Raw genomic sequence first — 17,686 nt, 5'->3', positions numbered from 1 at the left:
GCATCAATAGGAGTGAGTTCTGATCTTTCAGACTCAGGATTCTGGGAACTTTTAGCAATAAGGTGGGCTCGTCCGGGATTTGAACCCGGGACCTCTCGCACCCTAAGCGAGAATCATACCCCTAGACCAACGAGCCACACTTACATTCTGCACAACTGACAGTTTTTGACTCCACAACATGCCACGTTGTCCAATTCTGCAGATTCTCCTGCAGCTGCTTCCAGGTTGACTTCTTGCCGCCATCTGCTGGGCGCTCATGGCACTGCAGCCACACCTCCAACTGTCCTCACTTGTTTCCCCATTTAAAGTCATTCTGATTTATTGTGGTCTCAACAATTACTGTAACTAAATATATATCTGAAGGCATAATGAATCCATTCTAATTCCAAGGTTTGATGCATTTCTAATACTTTTAAAGGTTATTTCTGGGAATTTTAATTTAATTCACTGAATGAAACATCTGACGGATCAAAGATCTTCTCCACATATCAGCACAGATCCTGTAAATCCAGGAATTTTATTGCATTTTCAAATCACACCATCAAAGAAAAAGAGAAAGAAAGCTACCTGCTTATAAAAATACAACACAACGGTCTATACATTTAGAGATGTCTCCCGATGCAATAAAACAATACACGTTTCCATATAACGGCCACATATACAGCATGACATTATTCCCCATTTTATTGATATATATTCTATATATATATCTATATATATATATATAGATATATATAGCTCCGATCTCTTTGACATAAAGTTAACGATAAGAAAAGGCAACATGCAGGTGATAGCAGCACTTTAAAAAACACATTCAACACAACATGTCGAGACAAACGGAGACATTTGAACTTCCCAATAAACGTCCCAGTAAAACAGGAAGATGAACGTTAGAGGTAGTGCTCACATTGTAACCACAGAACCAAACGGTGAGATTTAAATCTGACTAAACTAAACTACACCCTTGATATATTCTAGATTTATTATAAAATGTAATATTGCAGCACCTCTTACTTTGGCTCAAGGGTGTTTTTATTTACTGTTGTAATACCCGCGGATGGCCACTAGAGGTCATCTTTAGCGTTCCATACTGGCGTGCAGAACAGCTGACACCCCAGACTCAGAATCTAAAGTGCGTTTCATGTTGACAGTGTGAATCCCCCTGATGATGGTGAATACCATGTCGGTGGTCGTTTGGAGTTTTACTAGGAACTACATTTCCCAAGGTCCTTTATGTACTCGTTACTTTCACAGAGCGCTCAATGAAAACACTGTCAGTCTGTTTTCTAGAGAACAATAATGACCAAACAGAGGCAACAACAATGTGCAAATTATAACAATGGGGGGGATTTGGGGGGAGGGGCTTATCTCACTTTCTTTTATCCTAAAACGACTTTGAGAGAACGTCAGAAACAAAACAAACCAGAGAGGACGATGCTGCTGTGATGACTTTTTAAATGTAAAATGTCTTCTAAAAAGGCTTTTAAAGGGCGAAGAGTGGCATTGTGGGTAGGGAGGTGGAAGATGATCCAGACAGGGTTGGAAGAAGGAGGGGGGGGCTATTGTGGGAGGAGTTATAGAACCTTCTGCAGGATGGCGTTGGGCACCTCCAGAGTCTCGTCCTTCACCAGGACGATGTCATAAGAGTCCAAATATTTGTCCAACCGCTCCTCCACCTGCAGAGAGACACCAGAGACAACCAGCACATTCAGAGTCAGCCGGGAACGCTGGATCCGGTCCCGGATCAGGATCACAGATCACCATGAAAAACACTCAATAAGTTGATCCTGCATCATTTTATCAGAGATATCGTTGCCGTCATCGTAGAGAAGGTGAAGTAGGTGTAGTATGTGTATACCTTGTCGTTGAGGATATATAGATACCCGTGTGTAGTACGTGTGTATACCTTGTCGTTGAGGATATATAGATACCCGTGTGTAGTACGTGTGTATACCTTGTTGATATATAGGATATATAGATACCCGTGTGTAGTACGTGTGTGTACCCTGTCGTTGAGGATATATACATACTCGTGTGTAGTACGTGTGTGTACCTTGTCGTTGAGGATATATAGATACTCGTGTGTAGTACTTGTGTATACCTTGTCGTTGAGGATATATAGATACTCGTGTGTAGTACGTGTGTGTACCTTGTCGTTGAGGATATATAGATACATGTGTGTAGTACGTGTGTGTACCTTGTCGATATATAGGATATATAGATACATGTGTGTAGTACGTGTGTGTACCTTGTCGTTGAGGATATATAGATACTCGTGTGTAGTACGTGTGTGTACCTTGTCGATATATAGGATATATAGATACTTGTGTGTAGTACGTGTGTGTACCTTGTCGATATATAGGATATATAGATACATGTGTGTAGTACGTGTGTGTACCTTGTCGTTGAGGATATATAGATACTCGTGTGTAGTACGTGTGTGTACCTTGTCGATATATAGGATATATAGATACTTGTGTGTAGTACGTGTGTACCTTGTCGTTGAGGATATATAGATACTCGTGTGTAGTACGTGTGTATACCTTGTTGTTGAGGATATATACATACTCGTGTGTAGTACGTGTGTATACCTTGTCGTTGAGGATATATACATACTCATGTGTAGTACGTGTGTATACCTTGTCGTTGAGGATATATACATACTCGTGTGTAGTACGTGTGTATACCTTGTCGTTGAGGATATATAGATACTCATGTGTAGTACGTGTCTGTACCTTGTCCTTGAGGATATATACATACTCATGTGTAGTACGTGTCTGTACCTTGTCGATATATAGGATATATAGATACTCGTGTGTAGTACGTGTGTGTACCTTGTCGTTGAGGATATATAGATACTCGTGTGTAGTACGTGTGTGTACCTTGTCGTTGAGGATATATAGATACTCGCGTGTAGTACGTGTGTGTACCTTGTCGTTGAGGATATATAGATACTCGTGTGTAGTACGTGTGTGTACCTTGCCGTTGAGGATATATAGATACTCATGTGTAGTACGTGTCTGTACCTTGTCGATATATAGGATATATAGATACTCGTGTGTAGTACGTGTCTGTACCTTGTCGTTGAGGATATATAGATACTCGTGTGTAGTACGTGTGTGTACCTTGTCGTTGAGGATATATAGATACTCGTGTGTAGTACGTGTGTGTACCTTGTCGTTGAGGATATATAGATACTTGTGTGTAGTACGTGTGTACCTTGTCATTGAGGATATATAGATACTCGTGTGTAGTACGTGTGTGTACCTTGTCGTTGAGGAAGCCGATCTTGAGGATGTTCTCCACGCTCGGCGCCCCGTCGGCCATGCTGAGGTCCCCCAGCGAGTCCCCCATCAGGATGATGTTGCTGTACTCCTTCACCTGCTTGAAGTACTCGGTGTTCCGCAGGGCGCCGTCGTGCTTGTTGTACACGTGGATCAGCTCCCCTTTGAAGCCCTTCAGGACGCCCTGTGAGAGGATGGGGGCGGAGCCAAGCAGCACGGCTGGTTAAAACGGTGTGCTTACAGGAGGCTGAGCTGTAAGATGACTTCCCGGCAGGAAACTCACGTTCTCGTCGAAGTCCATGAAGTTGGAGACGACCTTGACGTTGGCGTGGTAGACGCCGGCCTGCCGGATGATCTCCTCCAGGACGTCGCCGAGGCCGGCGGAGAAGATGAAGACGGGAACGTCGTGCTGCTGCAGGCGGTCGAAGAACTGCTCGTAGCCGTCCCTGAAACCAGGAGGGGGAGGCATCAGTACCCAGAATGCAACAGTGAGCCTCTAAGGCCTGGTGAACGGCCGAGTGTGAGGCACTTGAAATGGTGGAACTAACAGAACAGGTCTGACGAGGGTTCAAGTCTGAGGAGGGTTCGGGTCTGAGGAGGGTTCGGGTCTGAGGACTCACCTGAGTGCAGCGTCAGAATCTCTCACCACTTCTGACAGTTTGTCTTTCTCGAGTCGCTGCTCCACAAGTAAAGTGTGAGACTTGAAATACCTGCACACACACACACACACACACACACACACACACACACACACACACACACACACACACACACACACACACACACACACACACACACACACACACAGAGCAGAAACATGACTGGGGTTGTTGTATGAAACGTGTGTGTATATATAAGTGGGTGTGTATATATGTGTGTGTGTATATAAGTGTGTGTGTGTGTGGGTCCTACCACTCCACCATGAAGGGGTATTTCTCCTCCATGCTCAGGTGAGGGTCGATCTCGATGGGATAATATTTGTTCTTCAGCTGTAGAAGTTTCTGTCTGCACTCGTCTGTCACCAGCTGGCAGTTATCAATAATATCTAGATGGATAGATAAATACTTTATTGATCCCGAGGGAATATGCTATGTGATATTCATCCCGCCAAAATAAAAGTCTCCTGGTCAAACTTACTGTGACACGTCGGACAGCGTTTACCGTTGACGGCAAACTTGCTTAACGTCATGTCGAAGTCTGTGATGACCTGAAACAGAGACAACATTCAATACAGCAGAGAACCAGAGGAACCAGGAACCAGAAAACCCAGGAACCCGAGGAACCATGAACCAGGAGGATGACGGATGCTCTACAGATTGTAAAACCCTCTGAGGCACATGTCAGATTTTGGGGCTGTATAAATAATATTGAACTGAATTGAAAGTTGCGCTTCACTACCACCGGGTGGCGCCGTGTCACCACGAGGCGCCATCAGGACTCTGTGTCCTACCTGCAGTTTGGAGGCTCCTCCTTTGATGAGGCCACAGATGATCTGCTCCACCCTCTCAGGGTCCCTCATGTGGACCGTGGACTTCTCAAACTGGGGCATCTGGAGGGGCAGGAAGAGGAAACGTGTGATCAGTAAATGGGATAAATGGACCTGTCAATCAGCAGGTAAGCCCCGCCCCCTAAAGCATCCCCTGCTTTCTGGTCTGGTGGACTCTAAATGGACCATAATGTACTAAATGAACATCATGCTGGATTGAAGAAGACTTGAAACTAGAGATTGAGACCATAAACTCATGTTTACAATGTTTACTGAGATAATACATCAAGAGAGAAGTAGGACCATTTTCTCATAGACTTCTATACAACCAGAGAGGGGTCGCCCCCTGGTGGCTAACAGAGAGAATGCAGCTATATCACTGACTATGAACCGGAGGAGGTTGCTGCCTGATTTGAACATAGTGTTCTCTCACACACACACACACACACACACACACACACACACACACACACACACACACACACACACACACACACACACACACACACACACACACACACACACACACACACACACACACACACACACACACACAATCTGTGGGTGTTGTATAACAGGCTGAAAGTGAACGTCCGTTTGTAACTTCAACGTCATCAGGTCCGTCTGCTGAAAGCTTCTTATTCTCATGTTCACGCTGATAAACATAAAGACATGCAGGCTCGTCATGTTGCATTCCATGCTTTAACATCTATTAATATATAACCCCCCCCCCACACACACACACACACACACACACACTCCCACCTTCTTATATAATCAACTTCAGACTCATAAATCAGACAGAAACCCGACACCCAGAACACAAACTAATAATACCCCCACTCCCCGATGAGCATATCACTAACACACAAACACACACATTTATCTCAGCGTGAATAAACAGCCAGAACAACTTCCGAGTCGCCAACTGTGAAACACACATTCCTGTTTAAAGGCTTCCGCTTCGATATCAATAAAAACAACAATAAATGTGATCGGGCCGATGAGCCGCTTCACATTCCTGAGCATTATTTACATAATAATAAATAATTATTAGCTGGATTCAATGGACATTATCTTTTCAGCAGGTTTCAACATTACTAGCAGAAGTAAAAGCCTCAATATGGTGATAAGCAGCAGCTTTGACAGCAAATCATTTGTAGTTTAACTGTTTCTATGAACCAAAGATAGCTGCAGCCACACACACACACACACACACACTCAGACGCGCACACACACACACACACACACACACACACACACACACACACACACACACACACACACACACACACACACACACACACACACACACACACACACACACACACACACTTATATACACACACACACACTCACCGCGGCTCTGCTGTCTCAGCTAAAACAAGAGGAAAAGCTTGTGTGGCTGCGGAGGCCTTTTATATCAGCATCAGACGGGTGGGGGGGAAGGGGGCGTCGCCCAGCATGCAGTAGACAGCATAGCCCCGCCCCCTGTACTTCTTTAGTGTTTCATAAAAGTAAAAGTACATTTTAAATGGAAGCTTCTAGACCAAAATATGGATTAATAGTCCTCCAAGGGGTCCACGACGCCGCTTTACTAAATATTTTATTTTGCTATTAAAGTCACTTTTGAATTTCAAAAATAAATAAACAAAACAAAACCGGAGAAGTGAACAGAGAAACAGCTGATCGTGTAAACGAGGTGCTTCAAGATTCAGGAACGTTTTCTCTCATTTCTCCTCCGAAGGCTGAAAAGGCCATGACATGTTTTATGATAAGAATAATATTGATTATAAAACCGTTCATTTTGAACACACGTATAAGTTATATTTGCTATGGTTCCAGTAAGGTGACCTTTGACCCCTTGTTTAACAGTTTAAAATCAATCAGAGAGGCTTGACTCCACTTCAGCACTACGACCGGGGTCAGGGGTCAGAGTCGTGAACACCACGACTGCTGATCACACACATTTGAAAACGCACCCCACACACACACACGCGCACGCACACACACACACACACACACACACACACACACACACACACACACACACACACACACACACACACACACACACACACACACACACACACACACACACACACACACACACACACACACACACACAGAAAATAGCTTCATGGTGCTCGAAATGTCACTAAGGCTCAAAGTTCAGCGTGAACGTCAGCCACACGTGATGTGCACACACAAACACACTAGGGCTGCAACGATTCATCGAGTTACTCGATTAACTCGATTATGAAAATTCCTCGAGGCAAAACATCTGCCTCGAAGCCTCGTTAAATTCCTATGACGCGCCTATGTGCAGGGATCTGATTGTTCCACATGGACCGTTGTTCAGGAAGCACACCAGCGCGTCATACACGGTCATTCATTCTGAATTTAGTTGGCGCGATAGCGGAAAGTCAGACTCAGAATGTCCGTAAACGACAGAGAGTATCGGGGCTAAACAACGGTATCCTGCTTGCCCATGTGAGCGATTTATTTCTGACAACAAAACGAATGCGTAAAGTAGTAAAATGTGTGACTAGATGTCTCCTCGTCTCCGTGGCGCATTTCTCCGTTTTGTTGTATATCGATCACTTCTCATCCGCCATCTTGCGAGTGACGTATAGAGTGACGTTTATGCATCGGACGCTCGTATTGGTTCCCGTAGCAGCTTTTACAGCCAATCGGAAAGCCTGATTTACGCTTGGCTGTGAGTTTTTGTGTTTGCCCAAACGGACGGAGGAGTTCAAAGCAGAGAAAAGAATGGTCAAACAGTTACTGTAGTGATAGAGAAAGCTAAATACATAAATGGCACAGAAGAAGAACACTATATACACACATGTTTAGGGCAGGGAGAGGAAAGGGCCATTGCTGGCAAAACAAAACGTAAATTAAATGTTATCCATGTTTTATCCAAGTTGATTTAACTGTATTGTTGTTAAATTCTCACTGGCACTTAATAAATGGGCTTAGTTTTGGAGCCAAATTCTGTAGTTGGAATGAATACCTCTGTTTATTTTTTTTTAGAAATGCTTGATCATTTTACAGCCACATCATTTTCGTTATGCATTATTTGTTTTGGTTGTTTAAAAACGCAATTTTTTTTTATCCGATTCCTCGATTAATCGATCGATAAAGTGCTAAATTAATCGATTACAAAAAGAATCGATAGCTGCAGCCCTAAAACACACACACACACACACACACACACACACACACACTACAGTGTCTAATGATCATCTGCTGCTTCAGCATTTCAAATTTGCATTTCTGTTGGAGTCTGAACATGTTCATCTTTTTTTCTTTTAAGGTATGTACATGTACACACCCTCACACACACCCTCACACACACACACACACACGCACGCACGCACGCACGCACGCACGCACACACACACACACACACACACACACACACACACACACACACACACACACACACACACACACACACACACACACACACACACACACACACACACACACACACACACACACACACACACACACACACACACACACACACTAGTATTCAGGTTGAGTGGGTTCTTCTGTTAAAACCTCGAGGCTGAAACTCAACAGAACTCTTTTTCTGTCCGTTAACCCAGATTCCTCCGAGGGCGGTTTTATTATTCTCGTATCAAAGGAAGAACCGATGTAATCTATTACTAGAATTATATCTGCAATAACACACTTATTTTAATGGCTTAAAGTACAGGTTAAACTTGTTCTCTGTTCATATCAAATTGGTGTTTGTCTTCAAACTCAACTCTTTGAACTGGAAAAAAAAGGGTGTGAGAACTTTGGCTTCAAGCTTGTTATGTACTTTTTTTGCTGGACCAGGTTCAGACTCTGCTGGACCAGGTTCAGACTCTGCCGAGTCCCCTGTTGCCCCCGCTTCCCTCTGCCGGCCTCGTCTGCCTCACATACCACGACTGTTAAAAACTAGGTTGATGCTCTCTGATTACACTCCAGCACAACAACAACAACAACACGGGGACTTCTCTCTGGTCCACGACGGTCCTGTACCATCATGTGATTCATGTGGTGTAGTTAATAGTAACATGCCGACTCCCGGCTTCACCTTTGACCTCAGCATGTGAGGTACACAGGTTACAGCTGCCTGAATCAGTCGGTACTATTGTGTTGGCAACACCTGCAGAGTCACACGACGTCTTGGTGATTTCACCATGGTTGCTATGATACCAGCAGAGTGGATGTTAATCAGCACAGAGGAAGAGAAAGTAGATGCAGATCTACTACATCATCTTCTACTACTACTAGTAGTACTACTACATCTACCACTACCACTACTACTAATAATACTACTGCAACCTTTGCTAATATTATTAATACTGCTAACTTAAGTGCTACTACTGAAAGTACTGCCTCTTCTACTACCAGTACTATGTATATGTAAAATAATGCTACTAGCGATACTGCAGCAGCTTGAACAGTCTCAGGCAAACTGACAGGATAGACGAGGGCAACGTTTCCCAGCAGCCTCTTGGTTTTATGTGCTGGTACCAGTTCCAGCACAGTTAACTCCATGTTCACACACGTCTACATATCTACCGGTAGTAATCAGTTTACTGTGACCCGCCCCATCAGCCCCGCTCTGTTGTCATGGAGACGGCCATCTGTTGGTACTGATAAAGCAGCAAGACCACGAAGGCTGGTCACCATTCATAACCTACGCCAAGGATTGGCTTGTTGGCTTGGATTGTATTATATCTCAATAAAACCAACCAGGTCTTTCTGTTTTGGTCATGTGTCTGGTTTGACTGGAGGAGGAGGAGGAGGAGGAGGAGGAGAGGAGGAGGAGGAGGAGGAAAGGTTGTGATGTCAATGTTAAATAAACCTGAGACCTTCAGGTCCAGTGTGACTCTGTTCTGACCCCTAGAGGTGAAACAGGGGAAACACACTCCAGCAGGTTTCCCCTTCACATAAACCACCAACAGCCCTGGTATCCTGGTAATAAGACTGCTAGAGTTAATAACAACGTCAATAAAAGCATCATCGTTTATTATAAGACATGAATGAAGTTTATAGACTGCTTGAGAACGTTAATAAAAGCCATCCGAGTTCCTTAGATCTAATTTATTGAGCTGTAAAATATTTAATAAGCTTTCTTTTTGCAGCTACTGAATTGAAAGCAGGAACAATATTTTATTAACGTTATTTATCCTTAATTATGTGCTAATTAAAGTCGAGCTTTTTAACCCTTTTAGATCACATTGTTCACCTATTTAACAATAAATGCAGAAACAATAAAAATAAATTTATTTTTTATGTAAAAATCCAGTATTTTATGTTACCATAGAAGATTGAGAACTTCTTATAGTCATGATAACTTCTAATATTGAACTAATAACAGGTTTATCACGTAAGAGGGGAATTCTAAAGAAGCAGCAGCTCTCAATGTCTGACAATATAAACATGTTTATGCTGTGAGACGCTTCACTTCCTGTGTTTTAACGAGGAGAGATGGATCTAGTATCACTGCCGTGGACTTGGGGGGGCCGGGTTAAGACCAGGATCATCATCACGCTGCTGGAAACAGAAAACCACAATGAAGACAAGAATGTGCTTTGTTGTTCTGGAATGAGCCGCTGGTCCTGAACGTCGACACGGGGACTCGCGATGAAACCACAGGACCAGGTTTTACTCTCCCAGGGGGGTTCGGAGCGGATGTTTTGCATCCAGCGACATCATCATCATCAGGAGCAGATGGTCGCAAGTTTCCATGCCGACGGTCGGGCAGGAAACGAGCTCACTGGGTATTTTAATCTACTTTACTTTCCCAAAAACTCATGAGTCATGACCTCACCAGACCACCGGGTTCTGGTTTGGTTGTGAGACTTTTTGTCTTCACCTGTGGTCGTCATGGTTACAACTCAGGAAATAAGGCTCTTTTCATGCTCTGCTCACATAACTGTGAATCTAAGGAATCAGCCTCCCTTTGATAATTTCAGCACCATTAATTAAACTTTATGACACCAGCAGGGAAAGAACTGCTCACAGATATCTGCAGGGCTCTTCCACCTTTTCCAAAGTCAAATTCAAGCACTTTTCAAGCATTTCCATGATTTTCCAGCACCTTCCAGCTGTGGTAAACTACATATTTGTATCAATCCAATCGTCAGTATTCAGTCTACTTATTATGACACTTGTTCATCACATTAAATGAGATGTTATTGTCCTCTAAACAACCAACATGATGTTTGGAGACAGCTTTTTACAGAAGGACCACAAATGAAAGGAAAACTAATTCCACTAACAGATCCACAGAAATATAATCACCAACTATTTTCATCATCTGTTCATCATCAAAAGGCATTTTTCATGCAGAAATGTCAGAAAAAGCTGTTTTCAGTCCCTCAAATGTGGAGATCTTTTTTTCTCTGTCATCACATAAGAACATACATTTAAAGCACTTTCAAGCACTTCATTCTTTTCAAACCTTGAAAACACCACTCAAAGTGTTTTCAAGGATTTCCAGCATCCGTACCAACCCTGAATAATGGACGCTAAGAAAGGAAATATTCTACACAGAAGAGATAGAACATAAAATGATGTGTTTTTCTCTACTGTCTCAGAATGTTTGTGAAGAATCCAGCTTCCTGTCGGACAGGTTAGACAGCTGGACTGGGTTTAGCCTGCAGCCTGTCTCACCTCCATGCTGCCTGTTCAACAGCATGAACACGAAACTGTCTCCAGATCGGTGAGAAGCTGCCGAAACATCAGACAGGTCAGCTGATCTGAAAGCTTTCTGATTGAAAAACTGCTGCTGTCTGTTTGTGTCTGATGACCTCTAAATATCAGCTGCTCTCGAAAGAGAACAACCGCGCATGCGCAGGTCATCGTGCGGGTCGACTCCCGTCAAGTTACCGGAAAGAACCGGTGCCACATTCCAGGACAGGATTTTCAGAATAAAGGCGCGCATTTCCTGTGTGTGTTCCGTGGGTTAAACTACTTGTTCTAACTCAAGTTTAATTTTAAAACAATATATTTGTTTTATTAAATATTATATCAAGCAGAGATGTTCACATTCTTCATGGCACATTTTTCTATGATTTCATTTCCCCCCCTATTTTTAATCATGTCTTACTATTTTACTGAGTTGTCTTGTACGTGAAAACATACTGAAACGAGCTACAAGCCTGTTTCCCCTTCGAAACGGGAAAACATGCTAAAAAAACAAAGCACTTAACGTTTTTGACACTGCCAACAGTTTATAAAACGCCGGCCATCAGACACATGACTAATTCATAATCGTTGATTTGCCTCTAACAGCCTCTTCAAAACACTAGTTGTCAACAGTCACCGGGTTCGTGCGCTTTTATTCTGAAGGTACAACGCCCCACTTCCTGGGCCGTGTGTCTTCCTCCTTGGCCCTTTTGACGCAGCATGGCCGCTTGTTTTACTCACCATCTCGATGATCCGGGTCTTCTTCCCCGCTCGCTTCTTCTTGGCGACGATGTACTGGGCTAGAACCACGCCGCCGAACAGGGCGCAGACGCTGGCGCTGGCCGCGGCCCCGACCTTCACCACGGCCGTCCTGTCCATGAGGGGTCCGCTTTGTCCACCAGCAGCCGCAGCCCGGAGAGTGCCGAACCTGCCTTCGGTCAACAGCACGCGCCTTCCGACTGCCGCAAACCCCCCCGCGGCCAAAGATCCTCTATGCGGAAACAGATCCGTCACTCTGTTCCAGATTCATTGTTGGTCAAAACAAACCCAGTACACAGCAAGTCAGAGAGTAACTACTTACATATAAGTACTTATATCACAGGAATATTACAACAAAAAGTATCCCGGACACTAAATTAACGTTATTTGGCCGTAATTTGCATGTTGCTTAGCAACACTTGAGCTAGCAAACTTGTCTTCTTCATTTTGTAGTTTTATTTGTGTAGTTTTCAACACGTGAGATTCACTATGCTGTCATATAGAAGCACTTTCTCTTCACACCTTTGAACTACGCCTGTTTACGTACGACAGAGAGAGAAGCCTGCTGTGAATAGACGATCTTTGTTGACTGTTCAGTTTGTACTCTGACGTCACTGGCCGACAATTGAATGATTCAACTGTACAGTAATGTTACTCCTCCACCAATACAGCATTTAAACTGCACGTTTCAAGATTTCTAGTTGTTAATTTTAATTAATTAACACGTTCTCACTTCTCTGCATTGTTTGTCACATATTCCCACCGTGGTCGTATTCTCTGTATATATTGTGTTTTATATTGTAGCATTATGTGCAGGATATACATCACATTTTATTTTACACACACACACACACACACACACACACACACACACACACACACACACACACACACACACACAAGGAGTCAAAGAATAAAGTTAGGAGATTTAATGTTTAACGCTGTATGACACAAGACATACAAAATTCAATAATGGAAACAATATTGGAAACAGTACGCATAGTTTTTTTTTTTTTACAAATCATGTCAGGAGGCATCCAGAGAAGAAGGAAGAGTGTGTGTGAGTGTCTTGTGACTTGGAATGTATCACAAGCAAACATAAAAAGCTTTAGTGTCTGAAAATAAATAAGGGCAGCGTCTCCAAAGTGTGTGAGCCAAATGTCATGTGATGAAGAGTCACATGACCTTCACAGATTTTACATTTGGAACAACTTTGTTTTTAAGTGAGATAATTTTCCTCGTTTGAAGTTTTCGAACATGGAATGGGCCAATCAGGTTTCAGGGTTTTACATAAATCATCTTCATCATCACCATCCTCATCAGAAGTGTGTGTGTGTGTGTGTGTGTGTGTGTTAACGGTAGCTACTCCACAGGCCGGATGCCCTTGGCCTCCTCCAGTTTCTTCAAGCTCTCGTCCCATTGGGTGAATTGTTTGGACAGCAGGAACATCTGCCAATCACAGGTCACGGATCAGTTTACGTTATCAGGAGGTCGTTGAGACGCCAAAGTTTAATAACATTAAATATTCATGAATTATATTTGCTTCTCTTTTATAGAGATGAGAGAGTCATGACACGACTTGTGGTGATTTATTTGTACTGGAATTAGAAAAAATAAATCATAGAAGATAAATGGAAAGTACCATTTTGTTGTATTCCTCAAAAAGCTTCTTGACTTCCAGGGACTGAGCTTCGGTTTGGTCCTGGAAAGGAGACAAACATCAGTCGCCAGATCAAACATAACAAGGGTTAATGAGGCAGAAAGAGGTGTACCTGCTCCTTGATGTGGATCTGAGACAGACGCTGGAGCTTGGTGGCGTGTTCAGGTACGTCTACGGGAAACAGAGCAAACACACAGCTGACCACACAACCTCCCTTGTTGCTACAAATCTCAGATCGATGGATAGATGTCGTGAAATTGATTGAAATCGGTTGGTACCAGTTTCCATAATTACACATGTGATATTTTGTTTTACAGGAAGAAAAGATGAGGAATTAGATATAAACATTCAATTTGTGTAATTTGTGTAAATATTTTTTGCCATTTGTTTTCCTGGATTAAAACTACAATTAATGATAGATTTAAGCAGCAGCCTTTAAAGATCTCCTCCCAGTAAACATCCGTCCGGGTGAAACTCACCTCTGATGTAGTTGCTGTCCAGCAGCGGCTGCAGGTTGCTGACCTGCTCCAGCAAAGCAGCCTGGGAAAGCAGGAAGTCCTCCTCTGCGCAGACGAACACACAACGGCATCACAGTGAAACACGACTCAGACGGCCGACATAAATACTAAAAGCCTGAATAAAGAAAGGCTGGGATCCTCCAGTTCTTACCAGCGAGGATGAACTCCAGCTTCATGGCATCAGGGAGCGTGATGTGGTCTGTGAACTGGGGGTCCAGGTACTTCAGCAGGTCCTCGACTGCAACACAGAGACTCATCACACACTGAAATCTAACATTCTGATGTTTCATGAGCATATTAGGGGCCACAATAAATCAAATTGTTACGGAGCATATGACATACGCACTATATGATGAGTATAACTGTGTGAATGTGACATAGAATCCATAAGTAAGCGGGACTCACTCTTCTTGTGCAGGATCTTGACTCGTTCCCTCTTGTTGGCCGTGTTGGTCAGACCCGCCTGGATCCTGGACAGAGACTCGGCACACTGCAGCACCGAGATCACACTCAATGTTGGTGAACAGTCACATATCACTGGGCTTCACTAAATATTAAGACTGAGTACAATAAGTATAATGAATGAGTGGGGAAAGGAAACATAACAGCAAGAACAGTCGCTTTACTGTAGTTCCATCTTTAAAACAAGGAAAAGACAACACTTCCAAAAAACAAGACAATATCTAGTCTCATATCACACTATTGATATCATATTTATTTATTGCTCAGCCTGAGATGCAACACAATTAAACTGTCTCTTCTATGTGTAGTCTTCTCTGATGTTTTCACCTTTGAGGCCTTTAGTGGAACTCGAAGGGGAAACAGGTAATTTGCTCACGAACACTTACAGTATTAGTTACATAGTTATAAGTAGGGATGTCCCGATCCGATATTTGGATCGGATCGGCCGCCGATATTAGCAAAAAATGCATATCGATATCGGATCGGCCTGCACGGGAAAATCCCGATCCGGACTCCCGATCCAGTTTTTTTTAAAACTCCGGTCCGTGTTTTCCAGCGCACCGATGTAGGTAATCCATTCCAGTTTTATTCCGTTTTTCCCCAAAGTCCGGTCCGCGTTTTCCAGCACACCTAGCGCACACCTCGCGACCTGTCCAGCATCCACTAAACAACAACAAGACGGACTTGTCTGTGCATGTCCAGTGTTTCCCCTACCATTGATAGGCCATAAAATCAATACGCCAAAAATAAGCCACCTATCAATTCATTCATAAATCAATAATCATTTACATTAGGAGCGCCTCCGCGCAGCACAGTAGACTTGCTCCGCAAGACGCGCAGCCACAACAATCCTCGCCGCGCGCTCCCGCTACGTTCTCCTTCGTGAACTTTACGCGCTTGATGTTGTTCTGATGCCGCTCTGCCTCGTTAAACCACCACGATGTCGCTTTATACTTTGAAAACACGGAGTTGACACTGTATTTTGATAAGCTGTTGCACTCTTCAGACTCGTGGTGTGAGCGGAACCGGACCGGTACCGGAACCGGACCGGCTTCCGCGCTGCCTGCTCGCACAGATCCGCTCGTGCGCACATGCGCTGATGCAGATCGAGTGTTGTCGATAAATATATGCACTCCTTCAAAACAACATCAAGCCATATTGTGTGTGTAGTATTAGGACGTGATGAGGTGTGTACGGGCTAAAGCCCGTTTGGGCTGGAGCAGTGTGAATGCAAAGCAAGGGACTCCCTGGGGGGAGGATTGTTTTTAATAAGCTGTGGAACTCTATGTTAACCTATTTCTACCTGAATTTCTATGAACTATTAGGCTGTTGAGTAAACCTATAACTTATATTTTACTTCATAAAATAAGACAATATATGCACTCATGTCGTTGTAGTGTTTTACAGTATCTGTAGCTATTAATGTGATGCTCATCATTTTCCAGACATATTTTTCCAGCCCCTAATTTTGGATCATTTCCATCAACCGGCATCTTTAATCTTTAATACATGCTTGGATCGGCCGGTATCGGTATCGGCCGATACTAAAAGCTACAATATCGGTATCGGATCGGAAGTGCAAAAAGCTGGATCGGGACATCCCTAGTTATAAGAACATCTGGAACAAGTATATGTAGACGTTTACACCTGTAATTTATAGTTAACTTAGTCAATAATCAGAAAGACAACAAACAACTGGCTCTTTCTCCCCGCCTGTAAACACAAACTCCTCCCTAAAAAGCCCCTTTGTGAGTTAATGTGTTCATTGGATCATGAGACGCTCTGATGAGACGCTCCATTCATTCCCTGAACACAAGTATCTGTACTTCTACTGGAGTATTAATGTCTGTACTTATGACACCTCTGGTGATTTGTAGCCACCCCTGGCTTTTGTACCTCACAACTCGTCATTTCAAGGTACATTTCCATGCTTTTCCATCACCTTCCAGCTGTGGTAAACTACATATTTGTATCAATCCAATCCTCAGTATTCAGTCTACTTATTATGTCACTTGTTCATCACATTAAATGAGATGTTATTGTCCTCTAAACAACCAACATGATGTTTGGAGACAGCTTTTTACAGAAGGACCACAAATGATCAAAAACTAATTCCACTAACAGATCCACAGAAATATAATCACCAACTATTTTCATCATCAAAAGTCATTTTTCATGCAGAAATGTCAGAAAATGCTGTTTTCAGTCCCTCAAATATGGATGTCATCTCATAAACCTTGAAAACACCACTATACTATGACTGTTATTATCTCGTACAGGGGTGAATAATAATAAAACCTATTGTTGTGCTGCCAGTGAGGATAAAACTAAAAGGGCGTTCACACTGACAGGGCTACGGTTAGCTCTGCTAGGCTAACAGCTCGGCTAACTAGCTTCTTTACTAGCCCTCCGCTTCATCGCGAGACAATGTTATTGTGCGCGAACCTTGGCGGGTTTTCCTCCTCTGTTACGTCTCTCTCCGTATATCTGACTCTCCAGCGTCTGAAGACGCATCTCCAGGTTGTCTGTCTCCAGCGATCTATCCATCCTCGGAGCTAGCTAGCGGAACAACCAACACGAAGAAACCCAAACAGCTTCGTCATCAACGTGAATCACAGGCAGCGTCGCGTGTTGATGACGCCGTCTTACCCATGAGAATAATTAATTATTAATAAAATAAGTATTAAAAATAATAAATAATTATTTAGAGATTTGCAAATGCGTGTGATAATGTAATACTAAAACAATATTTCATACGTGTGAATAATTTAATTTAAATGTTTTGTCGTCGTTGCAGTGAGGACCTGTGACCGCTAGG

The 17,686-nt window shown here is 43.2% G+C and overlaps 2 protein-coding genes across 3 annotated transcripts in view; both read right to left on the bottom strand.

Annotated features, from left to right (window-relative positions):
- The window catches only part of dctn3 (dynactin 3 (p22)), a 55,741-nt gene extending 38,264 nt beyond the window's left edge, over positions 1–17,477 (bottom strand). The window contains exons 1-7 of one of the 2 annotated variants that reach the window (XM_084027718.1): positions 17,314–17,477; positions 14,812–14,896; positions 14,558–14,644; positions 14,368–14,451; positions 14,001–14,059; positions 13,871–13,930; positions 13,586–13,677 (exon numbers count right to left, since the gene is read on the bottom strand). In XM_084027718.1, coding sequence (XP_083883844.1) covers positions 13,591–13,677; positions 13,871–13,930; positions 14,001–14,059; positions 14,368–14,451; positions 14,558–14,644; positions 14,812–14,896; positions 17,314–17,415 — 564 coding nt within the window. In that variant the 5' untranslated portion in view covers positions 17,416–17,477 and the 3' untranslated portion in view covers positions 13,586–13,590. Of the gene's footprint in view, positions 1–13,142; positions 13,678–13,870; positions 13,931–14,000; positions 14,060–14,367; positions 14,452–14,557; positions 14,645–14,811; positions 14,897–17,313 lie in introns of those variants that run through there. The other variant, XM_084027717.1, reaches the window with a different exon arrangement.
- nt5c3a (5'-nucleotidase, cytosolic IIIA) lies at positions 489–12,421 on the bottom strand. Its single transcript, XM_084027716.1, has 8 exons — positions 12,211–12,421; positions 4,735–4,833; positions 4,422–4,491; positions 4,197–4,329; positions 3,905–3,994; positions 3,568–3,730; positions 3,268–3,468; positions 489–1,676 (listed from the first exon to the last, which is right to left on the bottom strand). Exons 1-8 carry the CDS (start codon positions 12,346–12,348, stop codon positions 1,575–1,577), a joined length of 996 nt encoding a protein of 331 aa, XP_083883842.1. The 5' UTR covers positions 12,349–12,421; the 3' UTR covers positions 489–1,574.
- Positions 17,478–17,686: the final 209 nt, after the last annotated feature.

This window comes from Eutrigla gurnardus (assembly GCF_963514095.1).
Source record: "Eutrigla gurnardus genome assembly, chromosome: 14".
Taxonomy (NCBI): Eukaryota; Metazoa; Chordata; class Actinopteri; order Perciformes; family Triglidae; genus Eutrigla; species Eutrigla gurnardus.
This window is presented reverse-complemented; position numbering and strand designations above follow the sequence as displayed.